Source organism: Chiloscyllium punctatum, chromosome 40 (assembly GCF_047496795.1).
Source record: "Chiloscyllium punctatum isolate Juve2018m chromosome 40, sChiPun1.3, whole genome shotgun sequence".
Taxonomy (NCBI): Eukaryota; Metazoa; Chordata; class Chondrichthyes; order Orectolobiformes; family Hemiscylliidae; genus Chiloscyllium; species Chiloscyllium punctatum.
In genome coordinates this window covers 25,815,634-25,838,018 of record NC_092778.1, presented here as the reverse complement: position 1 = coordinate 25,838,018, position 22,385 = coordinate 25,815,634, and the positions used below count along the sequence as shown (strand labels likewise).

The following is a 22,385-nucleotide window of genomic DNA, read 5'->3' as shown; positions in this document are numbered from 1 at the left end:
ACAGGTTTTTAACACAGAGGTTGGTAAGTACCTGGATTGTGCTGCCAGTGGAGGTGGCATAAGCACATACAATAGCAATGTTGAGGAGGCATCTTGACACATGCATTAATAGGCAGGGAATAGAGGGATAGTGACCATGTAGAAGCAAAATGGTTTTAGTTTAGAAAGACATCATGTGTCGGTGCAGTCTTGGTAGGCTGAACACTCTGTTCCTATGCTGTATTGTTTTGTTTGTGTCTGCTGGCCCTGTGCCTTCTAAAGTTGATGGTCATAGGTTTGGAAGGTGCAATATAAAGAGCCTTGGTGAACTTGTGCAGTGTACTTGTAAATGGTGCACATCTGCTGCTACTGAGCATTGGTGGTGAAGAGATTAAATGTTGAAGATGGAGAATAGGGTGGCAGCCAAGTGGGCTACTTTTTTCTGAATGGCATTGAGATTTTTGAGTGATGTTGGAGTTGCACCTATTCAGGTAAATGGCCTTACAAACAGCCAACAGACCTTGGGAGTCAGAGGGTCGATAACTCACTACTAAATTCCTACCTTCCGATTTGCTGTTGTGGCTACTATATTTATATGGTTAGTCCAGTTCAGTTTCTGGTCAATGGTAACCTCGAGGATGTTGGTAGTGAGGGATTCAGCAAAGATAATGCCATTGAATGTCAAGGGGCGATGGTTAGATTCTCTCCTGTTGGAGATGGTCATTGCCTATTATACGATCTATTCCATAGAAACAAGTTAATTATATCGTGGGAGTTCCCTGTGTCCAAACTCAATGAATTAAATTCTGGATGATTTCTATCTATAGTTTGCTGGTGGACTCGGATGATATTGGAAATAAAAATATAATTTGTTGCCCCCTGTTAGGAAACACTTGTATTCAGTTCTGCTCAGGTAAGTGGAGCTGAATACATGTTGCAAGGTATGTAACATTACAGTATCTGTTTAAAGTAATACCACTCAGATTACATTTCTGTCATGCCCAATTTCACCCCTCATACTCAGAGCTCCTGTGTTTTTTTTTCAGTTCATCTCATTACGGTCAGTATATCATTCACTTCTAATAAATTTTATTTTCTTTTGCAGCTTCCCAAGCTCAGACCAAGCTTCTCACGGCCTCACAATCTCAAAAGCATTTCTGACCATAGGTTTTCTGTTGCTCCACGCCTTTTCCAGAACTCCAACCTCAATCTGCAGCCAAAGGTTATACCAGCAACAATTGCCAATCTTCCAAATGCCAATGTACCTCCTGCAACAAAGATCAAATTCCCACTCAACTATCATTCAGGTGATCATTAATCTGACTCATTGCTCCTCTCGTTTTGTCACCTCTGTCGACAATGCAGCTCTCCACTGCTTGTTAAAGTTTCACACAATTTAACAGATCATGAAACCAAAGAACTCAAACCAAGTTCTCTGAAATATGTAAAGTACATGGAATCAAAAAAGAAAATCTGTGCAAGCTTTATTTTTAAATAATCTATGATATTTCTTGCAGATATTGTTTAAAAATGCTTTGATAAAATATGTCAGTGAAATTTTAAACAAAACTTGGGTGCACTAAGAGATAAACCAGTGAGTAGGTAATCCAATCCCTGAATATGTGCTAAATTAGCATATGTCAACTTTAGCCTCATGGGGTTGAAATGGATGGTGTTGCTGCATCTGTTGCTTTACAGTAGACTGGGAAATGTGTTCATATTGACTCAAGACAAATTTTAGCTTAGCTGAGATGTTCTTAACATGTGACCCACAGGTTGACAGTCATTGTCTAAACTGGATAAAGGGGCAAAATGGTGACATAGCAGTAATGTAACTGGATTCTGGATTAGTGGTGCTGGAAGGGCTTTTGCCCTAAACGTCGATTTCGAAGCTCCTTGGATGCTGCCTGAACTGCTGTGCTCTTCCAGCACCACTAATCCAGAATCTGGTTTCCAGCATCTGCAGTCATTGTTTTTACCTCAGTAATGTAACTGGAGTCTAACCCAGAGGTCTGGTTAATGCTGGGGGGTGTTGATTCAAATCTAACCACAGCAGTTGCTGGAGTTTAATATACTTGTATCAGTGTTGGTGGCTACAGAGCTATCATTGAATGTCATAAAAATCAAGTTCACTAGTGTCCTTTAGGGAAAATAATGTGTCTTCCTAAATCCAGTCTGAAATGGCCTGGGAAGCTGCTCAGTTCAAGAACAATTAGGGGTAGGCAACAAATCCTAGCCATCTCAATGATGTCCGCCTCACAACTTTGAAAATATAAACCAAATGTAAGTGTTTATGGGACAGTCCCTTAGTGAGACAATACTTCAGGAGAGAGGACAGGAGAGAATCATTAACAATTATTGAATATTCTTGTTCCCTGTGCTCCTTTATTTCTAGTTTTCCAATCTTTGTCCATAGAGCCTGTCTAGTGAAGGGGCCCAGTGTCTGAATTAACATTCAGTTGCAAGCCTAACTCTAATGGATATTGATGCTTTCCCATTCATCTGCTTCATTTCCTCAATCTTCCATATGGTAGCACATTATTACATCTTGAGGAGAACCAAACTTATGAAAGGATTGTCTGACCAACTAAAGGTTTATGGAAGTAACAGCCAGAATTTACCATCTTCCCATCTGAGGATTAAGCGTGGTTCCTATAGGAAGTCCAAAGGAATTGGAAGCACAGGAGCTGCCAACACACTGTCCACACAGTTGGTTAAATAAAGATAAGACAGATTTCAATATATTTATAATGTGTAAAGTCACAGTCAATCGACCAATGATTTTTACTGCTTCACAGGTGAAAGCCAGTTACAGAAGATAGAAGTGGGTAACACTACCCCAAGTACCATTCACCAGAGAAACGCAGAGGGGAACAAGGGGTTGATCTTGCACAAGCGTGTTAGAGGTCAGAAATTCATGTTTCTACAGATTAACAGGTGTGGAATATCCAAAGCACAGAATGACTTTTTCTCATTGACCTGTAGTTTACTGACTTGATTTTAAGTGCTGACTATATCCATTATATTCCAATGCATAGCAAATATTATAAGAGATCAGATTGCAGTTCTGCACATCATCTTTGGAAATGAAACTCGACAGAAAACTTGTTAAAATTTATTAATGGGAAAAGGGCATCGCTGGCTAGGCCAGCAATTATTGGGCCATCTCTAATTGCTCAGAGGGCATTTTAAGTGTCAACCAAATTTCTGTAGTTCTGGAGTCAAATGTAGGCCAAACTAGATAAAGTTGGCAGTTTCCTCCCCAAAGGGCATCAGTCAGAGAATGTTTTGTTTGCTATCAATCATATTTCAGTTAGATTTTAGCATAGCTAATGAAAAGAACAGAGCAGGAAGAGATGGAGAGGCTTTTAAAAAAAAAAATCATTCATAGGACGTGGCCGTCCAGCATTGGACCAGCATTGGACCAGCATTAATTACCCATTTCCTAATTGCCATAGAGAAGGTGGTGGTGAGCCGCCACTTTGAACTACAGCAATCCATATGGTGGTGTTAGGAAGGGAATTCGAGATCCCTTTGAATGTTCAAGAACATAGAGTAAGATATGGTGATGTAAATTATGTTGGGTACAGAGCTGCAGACATCCTGGAGGAATACAGACTGCATGGGTGAAATTCAAAAGGAAACTAAGGAAAACACGAGCAGCACGGTGGCTCAGTGGTTAACACTGCTGCCTCACAGCGCCAGGGACCCAGGTTTGATTCTAGCCTCGGGTGGCTGTGTGGAGTTTGCACATTCTTCCCATGTTTGCGGAGTTTCCTCTGGGTGCTCCAGTTTCCTCCCACAGTCCAAAAATGTGCAGGTTAGGTGAATTGGCCATGCTAAATTCCCCATGATGTTAGGTACATTAGTCAGGGGTAAACTGAAGCATCTGGGTGGGTTACTCATCGGAAGGTCAGTGTGGACTTGTTGGGCTGAATGGCCTGTTTCCATACTGTAGGGAATCTAATCTAATGAATAGAAATTAGCAAGCAAAATTGAGGTGAACGAAAAATCTATCAGAAGTACTATATCAAAAACCAGCAAGAGGGTTAGTGATCAAAAAGATAACTTGTGTGTGGGGATGGAAGACATGTGCTTGGTTATGAATAAATCCTTCATCCAGTCTTCACAAAAGAAGAGGTAATGGAGGCATTGTAGTTAAGATGAAATGTGCAAGGTATTCAAGGGATAAGCGGTGAGGGAAGAAATATTAAGGTGTTCAGCATTGTTGAAAGTGGTCAAATCATCAAGCATGCATGAAGTATATTGCAGTCTCCCAAAAGAAGTAGGGGAGAACCTTGACCATTGATTCTTAATCCTGTCATGGGTGTGGTTATGGAGCTGTTTAAGATTGCTAAGGTTGCCCCACTGTTTACAAAAGGACGGACAGCCTGTATAAGTATGGGCAGGTCAATCTCTGCTTAATGATGGTCAAATTATTGGATAAATATTTGAGGAGCAGTATAAATCATCATTTAGAAAGGATAAGATGATTCAATGATAACACAGATTTGTTAAACGTAGGTGATGTCTGACTAATTTGATTGAATTTTCAGTGAAGGTAACAAAGAGGGTTGACGAAAGTAGATTTCTTTCAGAATACAGGGAGAACTAGCTATTTGGATACAGAACTGGCTCAAAGGTAGAAGAGTGTGGTGATGGAGGGTTGTTTTTCAGACTGGAGGCCTGTGACCAGTGGACTGCCACAAGGATCGGTGCTAGGTCCTCTACTTTTTGTTATTTACATCAATGATTTGGATGCGATGATTTGGTACAGTTGTAAGTTTGTAGATGACACCAAAATTGGAGGTGTAGTGGACAGCGAAGAGGGTTACTTAAGATTACAACAGGATCTTGACCAGATGGGCCAATGGGCTGAGAAGTGGCAGATGGAGTTTAATTCAGATAAATGTGAGGTGCTGCATTTTGGGAAAGCAAATCTTCACAGGACTTATACACTTAATGGTAAGGTCCTAGGGAGTGTTGCTGTACAAACAGACCTTGGAGTGCAGGATCATAGCTCCTTGAAAGTGGAGTCGCAGGTAGATAGGATAGTGAAGAAGGCGTTTGGTATGCTTTCCTTTATTGGTGAGAGTATTGAGTACAGGAGTTGGGAGGTCATGTTGCAGCTGTACAGGACATTGGTTAGGCCACTGTTGGAATATTGCATGCAATTCTGGTCTCCTTCCTATTGGAATGATGTTATGAAACTTGAAAGGGTTCAGAAAAGATTTAGAAGGATGTTGCCAGGGTTGGAGGATTTGAGCTACAGGAGAGAGGCTGAACAGGCTGGGGCTGTTTTCCCTGGAGCGACGGAGGCTGAGAGGTGACCTTATAGAGGTTTACAAAATTATGAGGGGCATGGATAGGGTAAATAGGCAAGGTCTTTTCCCTGGGGTCGGGGAGTCCAGAACTAGAGGGCATGGGTTTAGGGTGAGAAGGGAAAGATATAAAAAGAGACCCATGGGGCAACTTTTTCACACAGAGGGTGCTATGTGAATCGAATGCCAGAGGAAGTGGTGGAGGCTGGTACAGTTGCAACATTTAAAAGGCATTTGGATGTGTATATGAATAGGAAGGGTTTGGAGGGATATGGGCTGGGTGCTGGCCAAGGTGGGACTAGATTGGGTTGGGAAATCTGTTCAGCATGGATGGGTCGGACCGAAGGATCTGTTTCCATGCTGTACATCTCTATGACTTTATGACTCAGTCCACGTGGATAAAGAGCTATATGGTAGACCAGCCAGAAAAATAAGTTTCCGTGGTATTTAGGAGCAGGTTGGCCAGTTGGGTCCAGAATTGGCTGAGGGACAGGTGGAAAGGTCAAAGGATGTTTTTATGACTGGAGGACCATTTCCAATGGGTTTCCACTGGGACACTTGTTCTTTTGTCATAGAACAAAGACAAAGAAAATTTACAGCCCAGGAACAGACCTTTTGGCCCTCCAAGCCTGAGCCGATCCAAATGTACTGTCTAGACCTGTCGGTCAATTCCTAAGCATCTGTATCCCTCTGCTCCCCACCTACACATGCATCTGTCCAGACACATCTTAAATGAATCTACCTTGCCTGCCTCTACCACCTCTGCTGGCAACGCATTCCAAATACCCACCACCCTCTGTGTGAAGTACTTACCGTGTGTATCCCCCTTAAACTTTCCACCGTGGGCGGCACAGTGGTACAGTGGTTAGCACTGCTGCCTCACAGCGACAGAGACCTGGGTTCAATTCCTGCCTCAGGCGACTGACTGTGTGGAGTTTGCACGTTCTCCCCGTGTCTGCGTGGGTTTCCTCCGGGTGCTCTGGTTTCCACCCATAGTCCAAAGATGTGCAGGTAAGGTGAACTGGCCATGCTAAATTGCCCATAGTGTTAGGTAAGGGATAGATGTAGGGGTATGGGTGGGTTTCGCTTCGGCAGGTCGGTGTGGACTTGTTGGGCCGAAGGGCCTGTTTCCACACTGTAATCTAATCTAATCTAATGTTACTTTGAAAGCATGTCCTCACGTTATTGAATCCTTCACCCTGGGAAAAAAGCTTGTCTATCCACCCTGTCTATACCCTTCATGTTATGTTAAATAGTTTTGACTTAAATATAACATGTCTGCCAATATTACAAAAATTGATTGTCTTCCTAATGAAGAAAGAATCTGTGGAACTGGTCAGATGGGCAGAACAGTGGCAAATAGTGTTCAATCCAGGGAATTGTGAGCTAAAATACTTTCGAAAGTCAGACAACAGAAATTCAGTAAATAGATACAATAGAGGAATAGAAAGATAGAGGGACTTTGAGATACATGTTCTCAGCTCTCTGAAGGTAAAGTTTCCATATTTCTCATGGACCATAAGGCTGCAGCCTCATTAGAGAGAGAGATGACTGGTGCGGTTTAACGTACAGTAATTATAGGGAACTTTATAGTCAGTGGCACAGATAGGCATTTTTGTGGCCATGAGCAAGATGGATTAGGAGAAGGTGAGGACTGCAGATGTTGGAGATCAGAGCTGAAAAATGTGTTGCTGGAAAATCGCAGCAGGTCAGCCAGCATCCAAGGATCAGGAGAATTTCCTGAAGAAGGGCTTATGCCCGAAACGTCGATTGCCCTGCTGCGCTTTTCCAGCAAGACATTTTTCAGCCATGAGCAAGATTCCAGGATAGTGTGTTGCTTCCCTGGTTCCAGGGTCAAGGATGTCTCTGACCGTGTACAGGACAATTTGAAAGGGGAAGGTAAGCAGCTTGAGGTCACTGTCCATAATTGTACGAACGACATAAACAGAAAGAGAGATAAGCACTTCCAAAGGGAATTTAGGGAGTTAGATAGGAAGTTGAAAAGCAAATTGCAATCTCAAGATTACCTGCTGTGCTGTGCCACATGCCAGTGAGGGGAGGAATAGGAAGCTAATACATTTGATTACTTGGCTAAAGAGCTGGTGTAGGAAGGAGGGCTTCAGGTATCTGAATCACTGGGATCTCCAGAGCAGGTAGAACCTGCACCTTACATGGAGAGCACCAATTTCCTGGCAGGGAAGTTTGCCAGTGCCACTTGGGAGGGTTTAAGCTAGTCTGGCAAGGAGATGGAAACGAGGGCAGTAGATCAACATGTGAGTGCTTGAAGAAAAGAACAGGGCTAAAATCAAGTTCATCTAGTAGGGAGAACAGGCAGCACAAGGATAATGAACATCGTGGGACTAGCAGTCTGAAGTGTATTTACTTTAACACCACGAGTATTTCAAGCAAAGCAGGTGAGCTTAGAGCCTGGATTAGTACATGGAACTATGATGTTGTGACCATTACAGAAACTTCGTTGAGAGAAGAACAGGACTGGCATTTCAACATTCCAGTGTATAGATGTTTCAGATGTAATAGTGAGAAATGTAAAAAGGCTGTGTTGCATTATTGATAAAGGAAAATGTCAGAGCTGAACTAAGAGAGGGCTCTTTGAGGGCTCATCCAGTGAGTACGTAGAATGTGGGAATAAGAAAGGTGCATTCACTTTATAGTGGGGTTATACTGTAGGCCTCCCAATAGCCAGCAGAAAGTAGAGGAATAGATGTTTAAGCAGATCAAGGAAAGATATAAAAAGAACAGGGTAGTTTTAGTGGATGAATTTAATTTCCCAATATTCACTGGGACTCCCTTAGTGCCATTGGCTTACATGTGGCAGATTTTGTTAGGTGAATCCAGAAGGTAGTTTTGACATAATATTTAGATAGGCAAACTAGGAAAGGGCCATTTTAGACTTGTATTGAGGAAAGGAGCCTAGCCAATTGATTGAAATTTCAATGGGGGAGCATTTTGGGAACAGTAATCATAATTCCATCAGCTTTAAGATAATTAGAGTCATAGAGTCATAGAGATGTACAGCATGGAAACAGACCCTTCGGTCTAACCCGTCCATGCCGACCAGATATCCCAACCCAATCTAGTCCCACCTGCCAGCACCCGGCCCATATCCCTCCAAACCATTCCTATTCATATACCCATCCAAATGCCTCTTAAATGTTGCAATTGTACCAGCCTCCACCACATCCTCTGGCAGCTCATTCCATACATGTACCACCATCTGTTTGTGAAAAAGTTGCCCGTTAGGTCTCTTTTATATCGTTCCCCTCTCACCCTAAACCTATGCCCACTAGTTCTGGACTCCCCGATCCCAGGGAAAAGACCTTGCCTATTTACCCTATCCATGCCCCTCATAATTTTGTAAACCTCTATGAGGTCACCCCTCAGCCTCCGTCGCTCCAGGGAAAACAGCCCCAGCCTGTTCAGCCTCTCCCTGTAGCTCAGATCCTCCAACCCTGGCAACATCCTTCTAAATCTTTTCTGAACCCTTTCAGGTTTCACAACATCTTTCTGATAGGAAGGAGACCAGAATTGCATGTAATATTCCAACAGTGGCCTAACCAATGTCCTGTACAGCCGCAACATGACCTCCCAACTCCTGTACTCAATACTCTCGCCAATAAAGGAAAGCATACCAAACGCCTTCTTCACTATCCTATCTGCCTGCGACTCCACTTTCAAGGAGCTATGATCCTGCATTCCAAGGTCTGTTTGTACAGCAACACTCCCTAGGACTTTACCATTAAGTGTATAAGTCCTGTGAAGATTTGCTTTCCCAAAATGCAGCACCTCTCATTTATCTGAATTAAACTCCATCTGCCGCTCCTCAGTCCATTGGCCCATCTGGTCAAGATCCTGTTGTAATCTGAGGTAACCCTCTTCCCTGTCCACTACATCTCCAATTTTAGTGTCACCTGCAAACTTACTAACTGTACCTCTTCTGCTTGCATCCAAATCATTTATGTAAATGACAAAAAGTAGAGGGCTCAGCACCGATCCTTGTGGCATGCTACTGGTCACAGGCCTCCAGTCTGAAAAACAACCCTCCACCACCACCCTCTGTCTTCTACCTTTGAGCCAGTTCTGTATCCAAATGGCTAGTTCTCCCTGTATTCCATGAGATCTAACCTTGGTAATCAGTTTTCCATGGGGAACCTTGTCGAACGCCTTACTGAAGTCCATATAGATCACATCTACTGCTCTGCCCTCAAAAAACTCAATCAAGTTTGTGGGACATGATTTCCCACGCACAAAGCCATGTTGACTATCCCAAATCAGTCCTTGCCTTTCCAAATACATGTACATCCTGTCCCTCAGGATTCCCTCCAACAACTTGCCCACCACCGAGGTCAGGCTCACTGGTCTATAGTCCCCTGGCTTGTCCTTACCACCCTTCTTAAACAGTGGCACCACGTTTGCCAACCTCCAGTCTTCCGGCACCTCACCTGTGACTATCGATGATACAAATATCTCAGCAAGAGGCCTAGCAATCACTTCTCTAGCTTCCCACAGAGTTCTCGGGTACACCTGATCAGGTCCTGGGGATTTATCCACCTTTAACCATTTCAAGACATCCAGCACTTCCTCCTCTGTAATCTGGACATTTTGCAAGATGTCACCATCTATTTCCCTACAGTCTATATCTTCCATATCCTTTTCCACAGTAAATACTGATGCAAAATATTCATTTAGTATCTCCCCCATTTTCTGTGGCTCCACACAAAGGCCGCCTGCTGATCTTTGAGGGGCCCTATTCTCTCCCTAGTTACCCTTTTGTCCTTAATATATTGTGTAAAACGATAAGGCTGATGAAATGCTAAATTAGGGGAAGGCCAGTCACAACGCTATGAGGCAGGAACAGGAGAAATTGGCAGATATTTGAATGTAAATTTTAAAACCTAGTTAACCTGAATTCAGATCCAGCATGTTCCTTTGAGAATGAGAAATAAGGATGGCAAGATTCTGGAATCTTGGATGACAAGACATATTGTAAACTTAGTTACAAGAGCACATTAAGGTTTCGGAAACTGAAATCAAATGAGGTCTTGGGGAAGAGCGGAAACAAAAATAACATAGAAATTAGGAGGGCTAGAAGGGGCCATGAAATGACCTTGGCAAATAGGATTAAGGAGAATCCCAAAGAATGTTATATGTATATTAGGAGAAAGAGGGAAGCTAGGAAAAGGATGGATCCATCCAAGGACAATAGAGGGAATTTATGAATGGAGCTAGAGGAAGTGGTAAGGCCCTTAATGAGAACTTTGCATTGGTTATTCACAAAGGAGAAGAACATGGATGATGGTAAGATTAGAGAGGGGTTTGTTGGTTCTCTAAAACATATCAATATAAAGGAGGAAGAGATGTTGGGTGTCTTGAAAACCATTAGGGTAAATAAGACCCCAGTCCCAGGAGACTAAAAGAGGCAAGGGAAGAGATTGCTAGGACCTTGACTTTTGTATCTTTGTAATCTCTTTAGCCCCAGGCAAGATCACAGAAGGCTGGAGAATGGTCCAACATTATTCCTTTGTTCAAGTAGGGCAACAGAGAAAATCCAGGAAGTTATAGGTTTGTGAGCCTAACATGACTGGTCGGGAAATTATTGGAGAAGATTCATTGGGACAGGATTTGGTTGTAATTGGAGAAGAACAGACATTATGGTTTTATGCAAGGGAGATCTTGTCTCACAGACTTAATGGAGTTTTCTGAGGAAGAGCTGAAGATGTTTGATGAGGGTAAGGCAGTGTTTGTTATCTACATGGACTTTACGTAATGCATTTGACCATGTCCTTCATGGTAGGCTTGTCCAAAAGATCAAATCGCAAGGAATCCATGGTGAGCTAGCAAGTTAGATACAAAATTGGTCTGGATATAGAAGATAGAGGTTAGTTGTGGATCGTATTTTCCTTACTGAAGGTCTGTGACCAGTTTGTAATATATGTACATGATTTGGGTGAAAATGTTGGTGGTCTGTTTACTAAGTTTGCAGATGACTTGAATGTTGGTGGAGTTGTTGATAATGAGGAAAGATATTAAAGGATGCAGCAGGACATAGATCAGCTGGAACGTTGGGTGGATAAATTGCAGTTGGAAGTGAATTGGACAAGGTTGAGGTGATACATTTTGGGAGGTCAAATGCAAAAGGAAAATATATAGTAAATGGCAGGACTCTTAGGAGCATTGAAGGATCTTGGTGCCAAAGTACATAGCTCCCTGAAGGTAGCAACACAAAGTGGATAACTTGGTAAAGAAGGCATATGGAATGCTTCCCCTCATTGTTCAGGACACTGAGACTAAAAGTTGTCATGCTGCAACTGTATAAGGCTTTGGTCAGGCCGCATTTAGAGTGTTGTATATGCAGTTCTGGAAGGATGTAGAAACTTTCAAGACGGTGCAGTTAGGCTTACCAGGATGTTGCCTGGATTGGAATGTATTCACTATAATGAGAGTTTGTGCAAACTTGGATTGTTTTCACTAGAGCATTGAAGGCTGAGGGGGCAACCTGATAGAAATATATAAAATTACGAGGGGCATGGATCGGATAGATAGTCAGCCTTTTTCCCAGGGTGGAAATGTCAACTATTAGGGGGGCATGGATTTACTGTGAGAGGGGGTAAGTTTAAAGGAAAGTCTTTAACATAGAGGGTGGTAGGTGCCTGGAATGCACTGATATGGGAATTGTCAGAAGCGGATACAGTAGCAATATTTAAGAGATGTTCAAACATGTGAAAAAGCAAGGAACAGAAGGATGTGAATCATGTGCAGGCAGATGGGATTAGTTTCAGAATAGCATCATAGTTGGCACAGACATGCTGGGCCAAAGAGCCTGTTCCTGTGCTGTATTGTTCTACATTCAATGTTATCCTAAATCTGGATGAAACACTAATTAGTGCATAGCAGGAGTACAATTCTGGTTACTCCATTCCAGCAAGCATAAGAGCGAACAGATGAGATTTACAAGGATGTTGCCAGGAATGAAGAATGAGGAGAGATCAGATATGCTGGAGTTGTTTCCTCTCAAACAGAGGAAGCTGATAGGAGAGTTCATTGAAGTAGTTCTGAGTGATTGGGAAGGAATATTTCTCCCAGCACAGAGGTCAGAACCAAGAAATATAAATTGGAAGTAATTTGTAGGAGGATTAAGGGATATTTAGCAGCATTGTTTTTACCCAGAGGATAGTGGGGTTTAGAGGTGAAAGTGAGGACTGCAGATGCTGGAGATCAAGAATCTAGAGTGTGGTGCTGGAAAAGCACAGCAGGTCAGGCAGCATCCAAGGAGCAGGAGAATCAACGCTTCAGGTATAAGCCCTTCATCAGAGGGGTTTAGAACTCACTATCTGAAACCCTCAACACTTTTTTAAAAAAATGCTTGAAAATGCATTTGTAATTTGTAACCCACAAGACTCTGGACCAAGTACTGGACAGTGGAGTTAAACTGGATCACTCTTTTTAATTGCTCTTCATGCTGTAACAAACATAAAACATAACTAATTTTCCTGTGAAATATGCTAAAATTCATAATATAAATTAGGCACATAAATCAATTCTAGTTGTTTATAACAGCTTAGTTACAAATTGTGATTATTGGGGCAATACTGAATCGGTTTGGTCCTGGCTGTGATTTGTAATGTCCCAATTGTTTGTTATATTTGGACAAACCAAACAGACCCAGACACAAGAAGGTGATGCATTTTGTAGTTTTTTTTATATGCTAGCTTAGGTATCTATATACCAAAGTTTGGTCTTTATTGACTTGGATGTCTTGAAGTTTATGAACAATGTGTTTATATGGTTACAAAAACACAGCCTTACGTGCATAAGTCTGGGCTCTGTGCTTATTGCTGTTACTGTACAATGCACGTCTATAACTGACTGACTGAACAGTAGTCCCATTAGACTGCAACAGTTATAGAGTGTACAGCATGGAAACAGACCCTTTGGTCCAACCCGTCCATGCCAACCAGATATCCCAACCCAATCTAGTCCCACCTCGGCCAGCACCCAGCCCATATCCCTCCAAACCCTTTGTATTCATATACCCCTCCAAATGCCTCTTAAATGTTGCAATTGTACCAGTCTCCACCGCTTCCTCTGGCAACTACTTCTATACACGTACCACCCTCTGTGTGAAAAAGTTGCCCCTTAGGTCTCTCTTATATCTTTCCCCTCTCACCCTAAACTTATGTCCTCTAATTCTGGACTGCTTGACCCCAGGGAAAAGGCTTTGCCTATTTACCCTATCCATGCCCCTCATAATTTTGTAAACCTCTATAAGGTCACCCCTCAGCCTCCGATGCTCCACAGAAAATGGCCCCAGCCTGTTCAGCCTCTCCCTATATCTCAAATTCTCCAACCCTGGCAACATCCTTGTAAATCTTTTTAGAGAGAGAAAGTGAGGACTGCTGATTCTGGAGATTAGAGCTGAAAAATGTGTTGCTGGAAAAGCGCAGGTCAGGCAGCCCTTCTTCAGGAAGAAGTGCTTATGCCCGAAACGTCGATTCTCCTGCTCCTTGGCTGCTGCCTGACCTGCTGCGCTTTTCTAGCAAAACATTTTTCAAATCTCTTCAGAACCCTTTCAAGTTTCGCAACATCTTTCTGACAGGAAGGAGACCAGAATTGCACGCAATATTCCAACAGTGGCCTAACCAATGTCCTGTACAGCCGCAACATAACATAAAGTAAGGGAATACTTAGGAAGCAGCGATCATAATATGGTAGAGTTCAGTCTGCAGTTTGAAAGAGAGAAGACAAAATTGGATGTAATGGTGTTACAGTTAAATAAAGGTAATTATGAGGGCATGAGAGAGGAACTGACGAAAATAGACTGGAAGCAGAGCCTCGCGGGGAAGACAGTAGAGCAAAAATGGCAGGACTTTGTGGGTATAATTGAGGACACTGTACAGAGGTTCATCCCCAAGAAAAGAAAGATTATCCAGGGAGGGATTAGACAGCCATGGTTGACAAAGGAAGTCAGGAAATGTATTAAAGAAAAAGAGAGATTCTATAAAGTGGCCAAGAGAAGATTGGGAAGGTTACAAAAACAAACAGAGGATAACAAAGAGAGAAATAAGGAAGGAGAGGATCAAATATGAAGGTAGGCTAGCCAGTAATATTAGAAATGATAATAAAAGTTTGTTTCAATACATAAGAAACAAACGACAGGCAAAAGTAGACATTGGGCCACTTCAAACTGATGCTGGAAGCCTAATGATAGGAGATAAGGAAATAGCAGGAGAACTTGCATCAGTCTTCACAGTGGAAGACATGAGTAATATCCCAACAATTAAAGGGAGTCAGGGGGTTGAGTTGAGTATGGTTGCCATTACAAAAGAGAAAGTGCTAGAAAAGCTAAAAGGTCTTAAAATTGATAAATCTCCTGGCCCCGATGGGCTACATCCTAGAGTTCTGAGGGAGGTAGCTGAGGAAATAGTGGAAGCATTGGTTGAGATCTTTCAAAAGTCACTGGAGTCAGGGAAAGTCCCGGATGATTGGAAGATCGCTGCTGTAACCCCCTTGTTCAAGACAAAAGATGGAAAATTATAGGCCAATTAGCCTAACCTCGGTTGTTGGTAAAATTCTAGAATCCATCGTTAAGGATGAGGTTTCTAAATTCTTGGAAAAGCAGGGTTGGATTAGAACAAGTCAACATGGATTTAGTAAGGGGAGGTCGTGTCTGACAAACCTGTTGGAATTCTTTGAAGAGGTGACAAGTAGGTTAGACCAGGGAAACCAGTGGATGTGGTCTACCTAGACTTCCAAAAGGCCTTTGATAAGGTGCCACACAGGAGGCTCCTGAGCAAGGTGAGGGCCTTTGGTGTGCGAGGTGAGCTACTGGTATGGATTGAGGATTGGCTGTCTGACAGAAGGCAGAGAGTTGGGATAAAAGGTTCTTTTTCGGAATGGCAACCGGTGACAAGCGGTGTCCCGCAGCATTCAGTGTTGGGGCCGCAGCTGTTCGCATTATATATTAATGATCTGGATGAAGGGACTGGGGGCATTCTAGCGAAGTTTGCCGATGATACAAAGCTAGGTGGACAGGCAGGTAGTACTGAGGAAGTGGGGAAGCTGCAGCAGGATCTAGACAGTTTGGGAGAGTGGTCCAGGAAATGGCTGATGGAATTCAATGTGAGCAAATGCGAGGTCTTGCACTTTGGAAAAAAGAATACAAGCATGGACTACTTTCTAAACGGTGAGAAAGTTCGTAAAGCCAAAGTACAAAGGGATTTGGGAGCGCTGGTTGAGGATTCTCTAAAGGTAAACATGCAGGTTGAGTCCGTGATTAAGAAAGCAAATGCAATGTTGTCATTTATCTCAAGAGGGTTGGAATATAAAAGCACCGTTGTGCTACTGAGACTTTATAAAGCTCTGGTTAGGCCCCATTTGGAGTACTGTGTCCAGTTTTAGTCCCTACACCTCAGGAAGGACATACTGTCACTGGAGCATGTCCAGCGGAGATTCACGTGGATGATCCTTGGAATGGTAGGTCTAACATACGAGGAACGGCTGAGGATCCTGGGATTGTATTCATTGGAGTTTAGAAGATTAAGGGGAGATCTAATAGAAACTTACAAGATAATACATGGTTTGGAAAGGGTGGACACTAGGAAATTGTTTCCGTTAGGCAAGGAGACTAGGACCCGTGGACACTGCCTTCGAATTAGAGGGGGTCAATTCAGAACAGAAATGCGGAGACATTTCTTCGGCCAGAGAATGGTGGGCCTGTGGAATTCATTGCCGCAGAGTGCAGTGGAGGCTGGGATGCTAAGTGTCTTCAAGGCAGAGATTGATAAACTCTTGATGTCACCAGGAATTAAGGGCTACGGGGAGAATGCAGGTAAGTGGAGTCGAAATGCCCATCAGCCATGATTGAATGGCGGAGTGAACTCGATGGGCCGAATGGCCTTACTTCTGCTCCTATGTCTTATGGTCTTATACTGTTAATTAATAACTGGTGAATGTTTCTGCTGATCAAGGAGGATTCTGCAGGAAATGGAACACTTTGCCTAATTCAGGTTAGCATTCCCAAGTCAGATGTATTAGATCCAGCTGCAGAGCTCGCCATTATCATTCATACTATAGTGCTTTAGTGGCAACTTCTGAGGAGCATCTACTGCTGTACACTGTGACACTGGCTTTTCTATACTCTAATTTCATCTTCATGACTTTATTCAAACTTCCAGTTTAATGCCAAATAAATGAAGGTGTCTGTAGCTTACATTACTGCAAATTGTTTAAGACCAGGGTTTTCACTGGATTGACTCTCATCCTATAGGGTACACAATGAATTCCAATTGTGGTTTTAAATGGAAAAGGCAGTTTCTAAATCCATCCATCCCCAGTCTCACTGAGTTGATCTTTTAGCCAAATTGTTGATTCATTATGGTCAGTGAATAGAATCATGTAACAAACCCGAGGGAGAGAAAGATGTGAAAGTTGGTGGATAATAAGGTACGAGGAGGTGAAGGAGGGGTGATCTGTTCTGCACCATTTAATCCCCGTTCGGTGGGCAGAACTTGTATTTTTAATTTTTTTGAGTGTACAGCTTTCACACTTCAATTGAAATTTTGTTAGCCAAATCAAAACAAAGGAGATAATTATACAGTTACCTTGAATGAAAGAAAGAGGGGTTTTATTACCTACTTCCCTGGAAGAAGATAATAAAAATGCAACATAAATCTTGCACATAAACACAGGTAATAAACTTACAAAGAATGAAGAGGATAATGATATCTTGTCCACATCAGAAGATAAAGACGAGGCAATTACAGTTAAAAGCTCTTAGAATCCTTGTGTTGTGAGAATGACTGAGAACTGTTTAGCTGTTTTGGTTCTTCAGAGTGGTGAAATTTGGTTCTCAGTAAATGTTATTTTTCTCTCAGGCACTTTTTAAAAAGTTTGTATTCAAGAGGAAGAAAAGAGTATCCTTGCTGTTATCAGTGCATGTTACTTACTTTCTCTGTCTGTTGTCCAAAGCAAGCTGCTGAAATATTTAATTTAAATAGTCTAAGTCTAGCTCCATTTTAACATTCCTCAAATGACCTTACACCTCCAATATGTGAATTTACTATGTGAGTAAAGCCCGATATGCAAATGTTTGGAGACTTCGCTGACTTGCAATAGTTTTGGCTTAAAATTGTAATTCCCAAAGTAGTCATTTTTGTATATTTCATGTGGGTTGCTTCAGTTTGCCAGTTGATCATAGCAGCCATTAGTATCCTTTCGAGTTAGTAACGTCTTTTTTAAAACCATTTTTAATCCAAGCAAGTCTCTGGTATTAAAAGTAAATGATGAAAGTTGAAGATTGATTGTGTATTTTTATTGCCATTATTACAGCATACCTGAATATAATTTATCCTGCAATTTACAATAGCTTTATTGAAAATATCGTTTAGAATCTGATCAGGCAGGCAGAACTTAATGTTGTGAAGAGGGCCTCACCCACTATTTTGAAAACAAATGAGAGATTTGCTTCCCTGTTATACAGCACTGTATTCTATTGTATAGATTAGATTAAATTGCTTACATTGTGGAAACAGGCCCTTCGGCCCAAGAAGTCCACACAGACCCTCCGAAGAGCAACCCACCCAGACCATACCCCTTCACCTAACACTACGGCTAATTCACCTAACCTGCACATTTTTGGACTGTGGGAGGAAACTGGAGCACCCAGAGGAAACCCACGCAGATACTGGGAGAGTGTGCAAACTCCACACAGACAGTTGCCTGAGGTGGGAATTGAACCCGGGTCTCTGGTGCTGTGAGGCAGCAGTGCTAACCACCGTGCTGCCCCGGTGATCTGAAAACACTGAAAGGGTTAATACTGGAGAGCACCCTCTATGTTGATATCATATAGAGTTGTAGGCAGAGCAGTTTGAAAGAGTGAGACCTCATGTCTAGTCCTCCTCTAAGTCCCATCAGAATAATGTAATCCTATCATTATCTGTCGGACTAGTAACCTATAACTAGTTGCCATCATGGAATAAACTAGACCTTGTTAACTACGACAGACTCTTCCAGTTACACCAGTAAGTGGTTTTCCTCAGTCACATGGAGGACGGGAAAAATTTCTGGTTGTAACAGCTGCTCCTTTATTGAGGTATTTTAGGTGTTGGAGGTGATTTCCTCAAATTCCAGGAGCAGCAATTACTGTTTTATGTGCTGTTGCATTGTTTTGAAACTTTGGGAAAAAAGTCAAAACAACAGCAGTTTTACAAGGGAGAAGAACAGACAAAGGAAGCACATGGTGAGGTCAGTGCAGGAGAGGGAGAGAGAGGACCTGCACAGTTACTGCCTTTGGTGTTTTAAATTCATGCATCGCCGGACGTCGGAGTGCATCTGGGAAAATTAGCAAACAGTGAAATTTACAACTAATCTTGGAGGAACTGTTTGGGCAAAGTTCACAGCACAGAATCAGACAAGTTAATTGTTGTTTTAAGTGTGTCCAATAGAAAGGCTGCAATAGTGAGTCGAGTGGGTTCTTTCTTGATTATATGTTTTTGGAGATATGTCTCTTAATTAAACTTAAAATACAAGCCATAGCTATTAATTTAACCTGGGGCAGTGTTTTGTAGAGGAATAAGACAGTGTTATTTTCTGGGTCTGTAAATTGTGAAGGAGCAAAAATGGCCTTTAGTACAGTGATATGTACTTCTTGTCAGATGTGGGAGTTTAAAGAGAGTTTAAGGGTTACTGCAGATTATATCTGCCATAAATGCTGTTGGATGCGAATCTTATTAGATCGAATGGAGCGGTTAGAGACAGTTAGAAGCAATGAGGAATTTGCAACAGCAACAGTATGTGATGAATGGCACTTATAGGAAGGGGGGGGGAAAGTCTCAGATACAGTCTCATAGATGGGTTAACTCCAGGAAAGGTAAGAGAGGTAGGCAGCTAATGCAGGAGTCTTTTGTGGATATACCCATTTCAAACAGGTATGCTGATTTGGAAAATGTAGGGGATGATGGATTCTCAGGGGAATGTAGCACGAAAAGCCAAGTTTCTGATATTGAGACTGGCTTTAATTCAGTGAGGGGTACGACAGCTTCCAAGAGATCAATTGTGTTAGGGGAATCTGTAGTCTGGGGTACAGACAGACGTTTCAGTGGCCAGCAGCGAAAAAGCAAAATGGTTTGTAGCTTCCCTGGTGCCAGGATCAAGGGTGTCTCAGAGTGTTCTCACGGGGGAGAGGGGCCAGCAAGATGTCATTGTCCACATTGGAACCAACGACATAGGAAGGGAAAAGGATGAGATTTTGAAGGGAGATTACAGGGAGTTAGGCAGACATTTAAAAAGGAGGTCCTCGAGAATACTAATTTCTAGATTACTCCCAGTAAGAGCAGGAATAGATTACTTACAGTGTGGAAACAGGCCCTTCGGCCCAACAAGTCCACACCGACCCACTGAAACGCAGCCCACCCAGACCCATTCCCCTCCAATTAGCCCTTCACCTAACACTATGGGCAATTTAGCATGGCCAATTCACCTAATCTGCACATTTTTGGACTGTGGGAGGAAACCAGAGCACCCAGAGGAAACCCACGCAGACACGGGGAGAACGTGCAAACTCCACACAGTCAGTCACCTGAGGCGGGAATTGAACCCGGGACTCTGCGGCTGTGAGGCAGCAGTGCTAACCATTGTGCCACCATGCTGCCCATAGGATAGGGCAGATGAATGCATGGCTGAGGAGCTGGTGTATGGAAGAAGGATTCACAGTTTTGGATCATTGGAATTTCTTTTGGGGTAGACATGACCTGTACAAGAAGGATGGATTGCACCTAAATTGGAAGGGGACTAATATACTGGCAGGGAAATTTGCTAGAGCTGCTCGGGAGGATTTAAACTAGATTTAAACTAGGATGGGACCCAGGGAGATAGTGAGGAAAGAGATCAATCTGAGACTGGTACAGTTGAGAACAGAAGTGAGTAAAACAGTCAGGGCAGGCAGGGACAAGGTAGGACTAATAAATTAAACTGCATTTATTTCAATGCAAGGGGCCTAACAGGGAAGGCAGATGAACTCAGGGCATGGTTAGGAACATGGGACTGGGATATCATAGCAATTACAGAAACATGGCTCAGGGCAGAACTGGCAGCTTAATGTTCCAGGATCCAAATGCTACATGAAGGATAGAAAGGGAGGCAAAAGAGGAGGGGGAGTGGCATTTTTGATAAGGGATAGCATTACAGCTGTGCTGAGGGAGGATATTCCTGGAAATACATCCAGGGAAGTTATTTGGGTGGAACTTAGAAATAAAAAAAAGGATGATCACCTTATTGTGATTGTATTAGTCAGAGGGAAATTGAGAAACAAACTTGTAAGGAGATCTCGGCTATCTTTAAGAATAATAGGGTAGTTATGGTAGGGGATTTTAACTTTCCAAACATAGATTGGGACTGCCATAGTGTTAAAGGTTTAGATGGAGAGGAATTTGTTAAGTGCGTACACGTCAACTTTCTGATTCAGTATGTGGATGTACCTACGAAAGAAGGTGCAAAACTTGATCTACTCTTGAGAATAAGGGAGGGCAGGTGACTGAGGCATCAGTGAGGGAGCACTTTGGGGCCAGTGACAATAATTCTATTAGATTTAAAATAGTGATGGAAAAGGATAGACCAGATCTAAAAGTTGAAGTTCTAAATTGGAGAAAGGCCAATTTTGACGGTATTAGGCAAGATCTGGAGTTCAACCCGGATAAATGCGAGATGATGCATTTTGGAAGGTCGAATTTAAAAGCTGAGTACAGGATGAAGGATAGGATTCTTGGCAGTGTGAAGGAACAGAGGGATCTTGGTGTGCAGATCCCTTAAAATGGCCACCCAAGTGGACAAGGTTGTTAAGAAAATATATGGTGTTTTGGCTTTCATTAACAGGGGGATTGAGTTTAAGAGTCATGAGATCTTGTTGCAGCTCTATAAAACTTTGGTTAGACCGCACTTGGAATACTGCATCCAGTTCTAGAACGTAGAACATAGAACAGTACAACACAGAACAGGCCCTTCAGCCCACGATGTTGTGCCGACCACTGATCCTCATGTATACACCCTTAAATTTCTGTGACCATATGTATGTCGAGGAGTCTCTTAAATGTCCCCAATGACCCTGCCTCCACAACTGCTTTTGGCAACGCATTCCATGCTCTCACAACTCTCTGTGTAAAGAACCCGCCTCTGACATCCCCTCTATACTTTCCTCCAACCAGCTTAAAACTATGACCCCTCGTGTTAGTTATTTCTGCCCTGGGAAATAGTCTCCGGCTATCGACTCTATCTATGCCTCTCATTATCTTGTATACCTCAATTAGGTCCCCTCTTCTCCTCCTTTTCTCCAATGATAAAAGTCCGAGCTCAGTCAACCTCTCCTTATAAGATAAGCACTCCAGTCCAGGCAGCATCCTGGTAAACCTCCTCTGAACCCTCTCCAAAGCATCCACATCTTTCTTATAATAGGGCGACCAGAACTGGATGCAGTATTCCAAGTGCGGTCTAACCAAAGTTTTATAGAGCTGCAACAAGATCTCACGACTCTTAAACTCAATACCCCTGTTAATGAAAGCCAATACACCATATGCTTTCTTAACAACCCTGTCCACTTGGGTGGCCATTTTAAGGGATCTATGTACCTGCACACCAAGATCCTGCTGTTCCACCACACTGCCAAGAATCCTATCCTTAATCCTGTACTCAGCTTTCAAATTCGACCTTCCAAAATGCATCACTTCGCATTTATCCAGGTTGAACTCCATCTGCCACCTCTCAGCCCATCTCTGCATCCTGTCAATGTCCCGCTGCAGCCTACAATAGCCCTCTATACTGTCAATGACACCTCCAACCTTTGTGTTATCTGCAAACTTGCTGACCTATCCTTCAATCCCCTCATCCAAGTCATTAATAAAAATTACAAACGAAAGAGGCCCAAGGACGCAGCCCTGTGGAACACCACTCACCACAGACTTCCAGGCTGAATATTTTCCTTTCTAGTCGCCCTATTATAGGAAAGATGTGGATGCTTTGGAGAGGGTTCAGAGGAGGTTTACTAGGATGCTGCCCTGACTGGAGGGCTTATCTTATGAA

The 22,385-nt window shown here is 42.7% G+C and overlaps 1 protein-coding gene across 2 annotated transcripts in view; it reads left to right on the top strand.

Moving 5' to 3' along the window:
- LOC140464442 (kinesin-like protein KIF19) overlaps positions 1–22,385 on the top strand; it is a 302,590-nt gene that overhangs the window by 263,889 nt on the left and 16,316 nt on the right. For both annotated transcript variants that reach the window (XM_072559496.1, XM_072559497.1), the window contains 2 exons: positions 1,085–1,286; positions 2,778–2,885. In XM_072559496.1, coding sequence (XP_072415597.1) covers positions 1,085–1,286; positions 2,778–2,885 — 310 coding nt within the window. The remainder of the gene's footprint in view (positions 1–1,084; positions 1,287–2,777; positions 2,886–22,385) is intronic.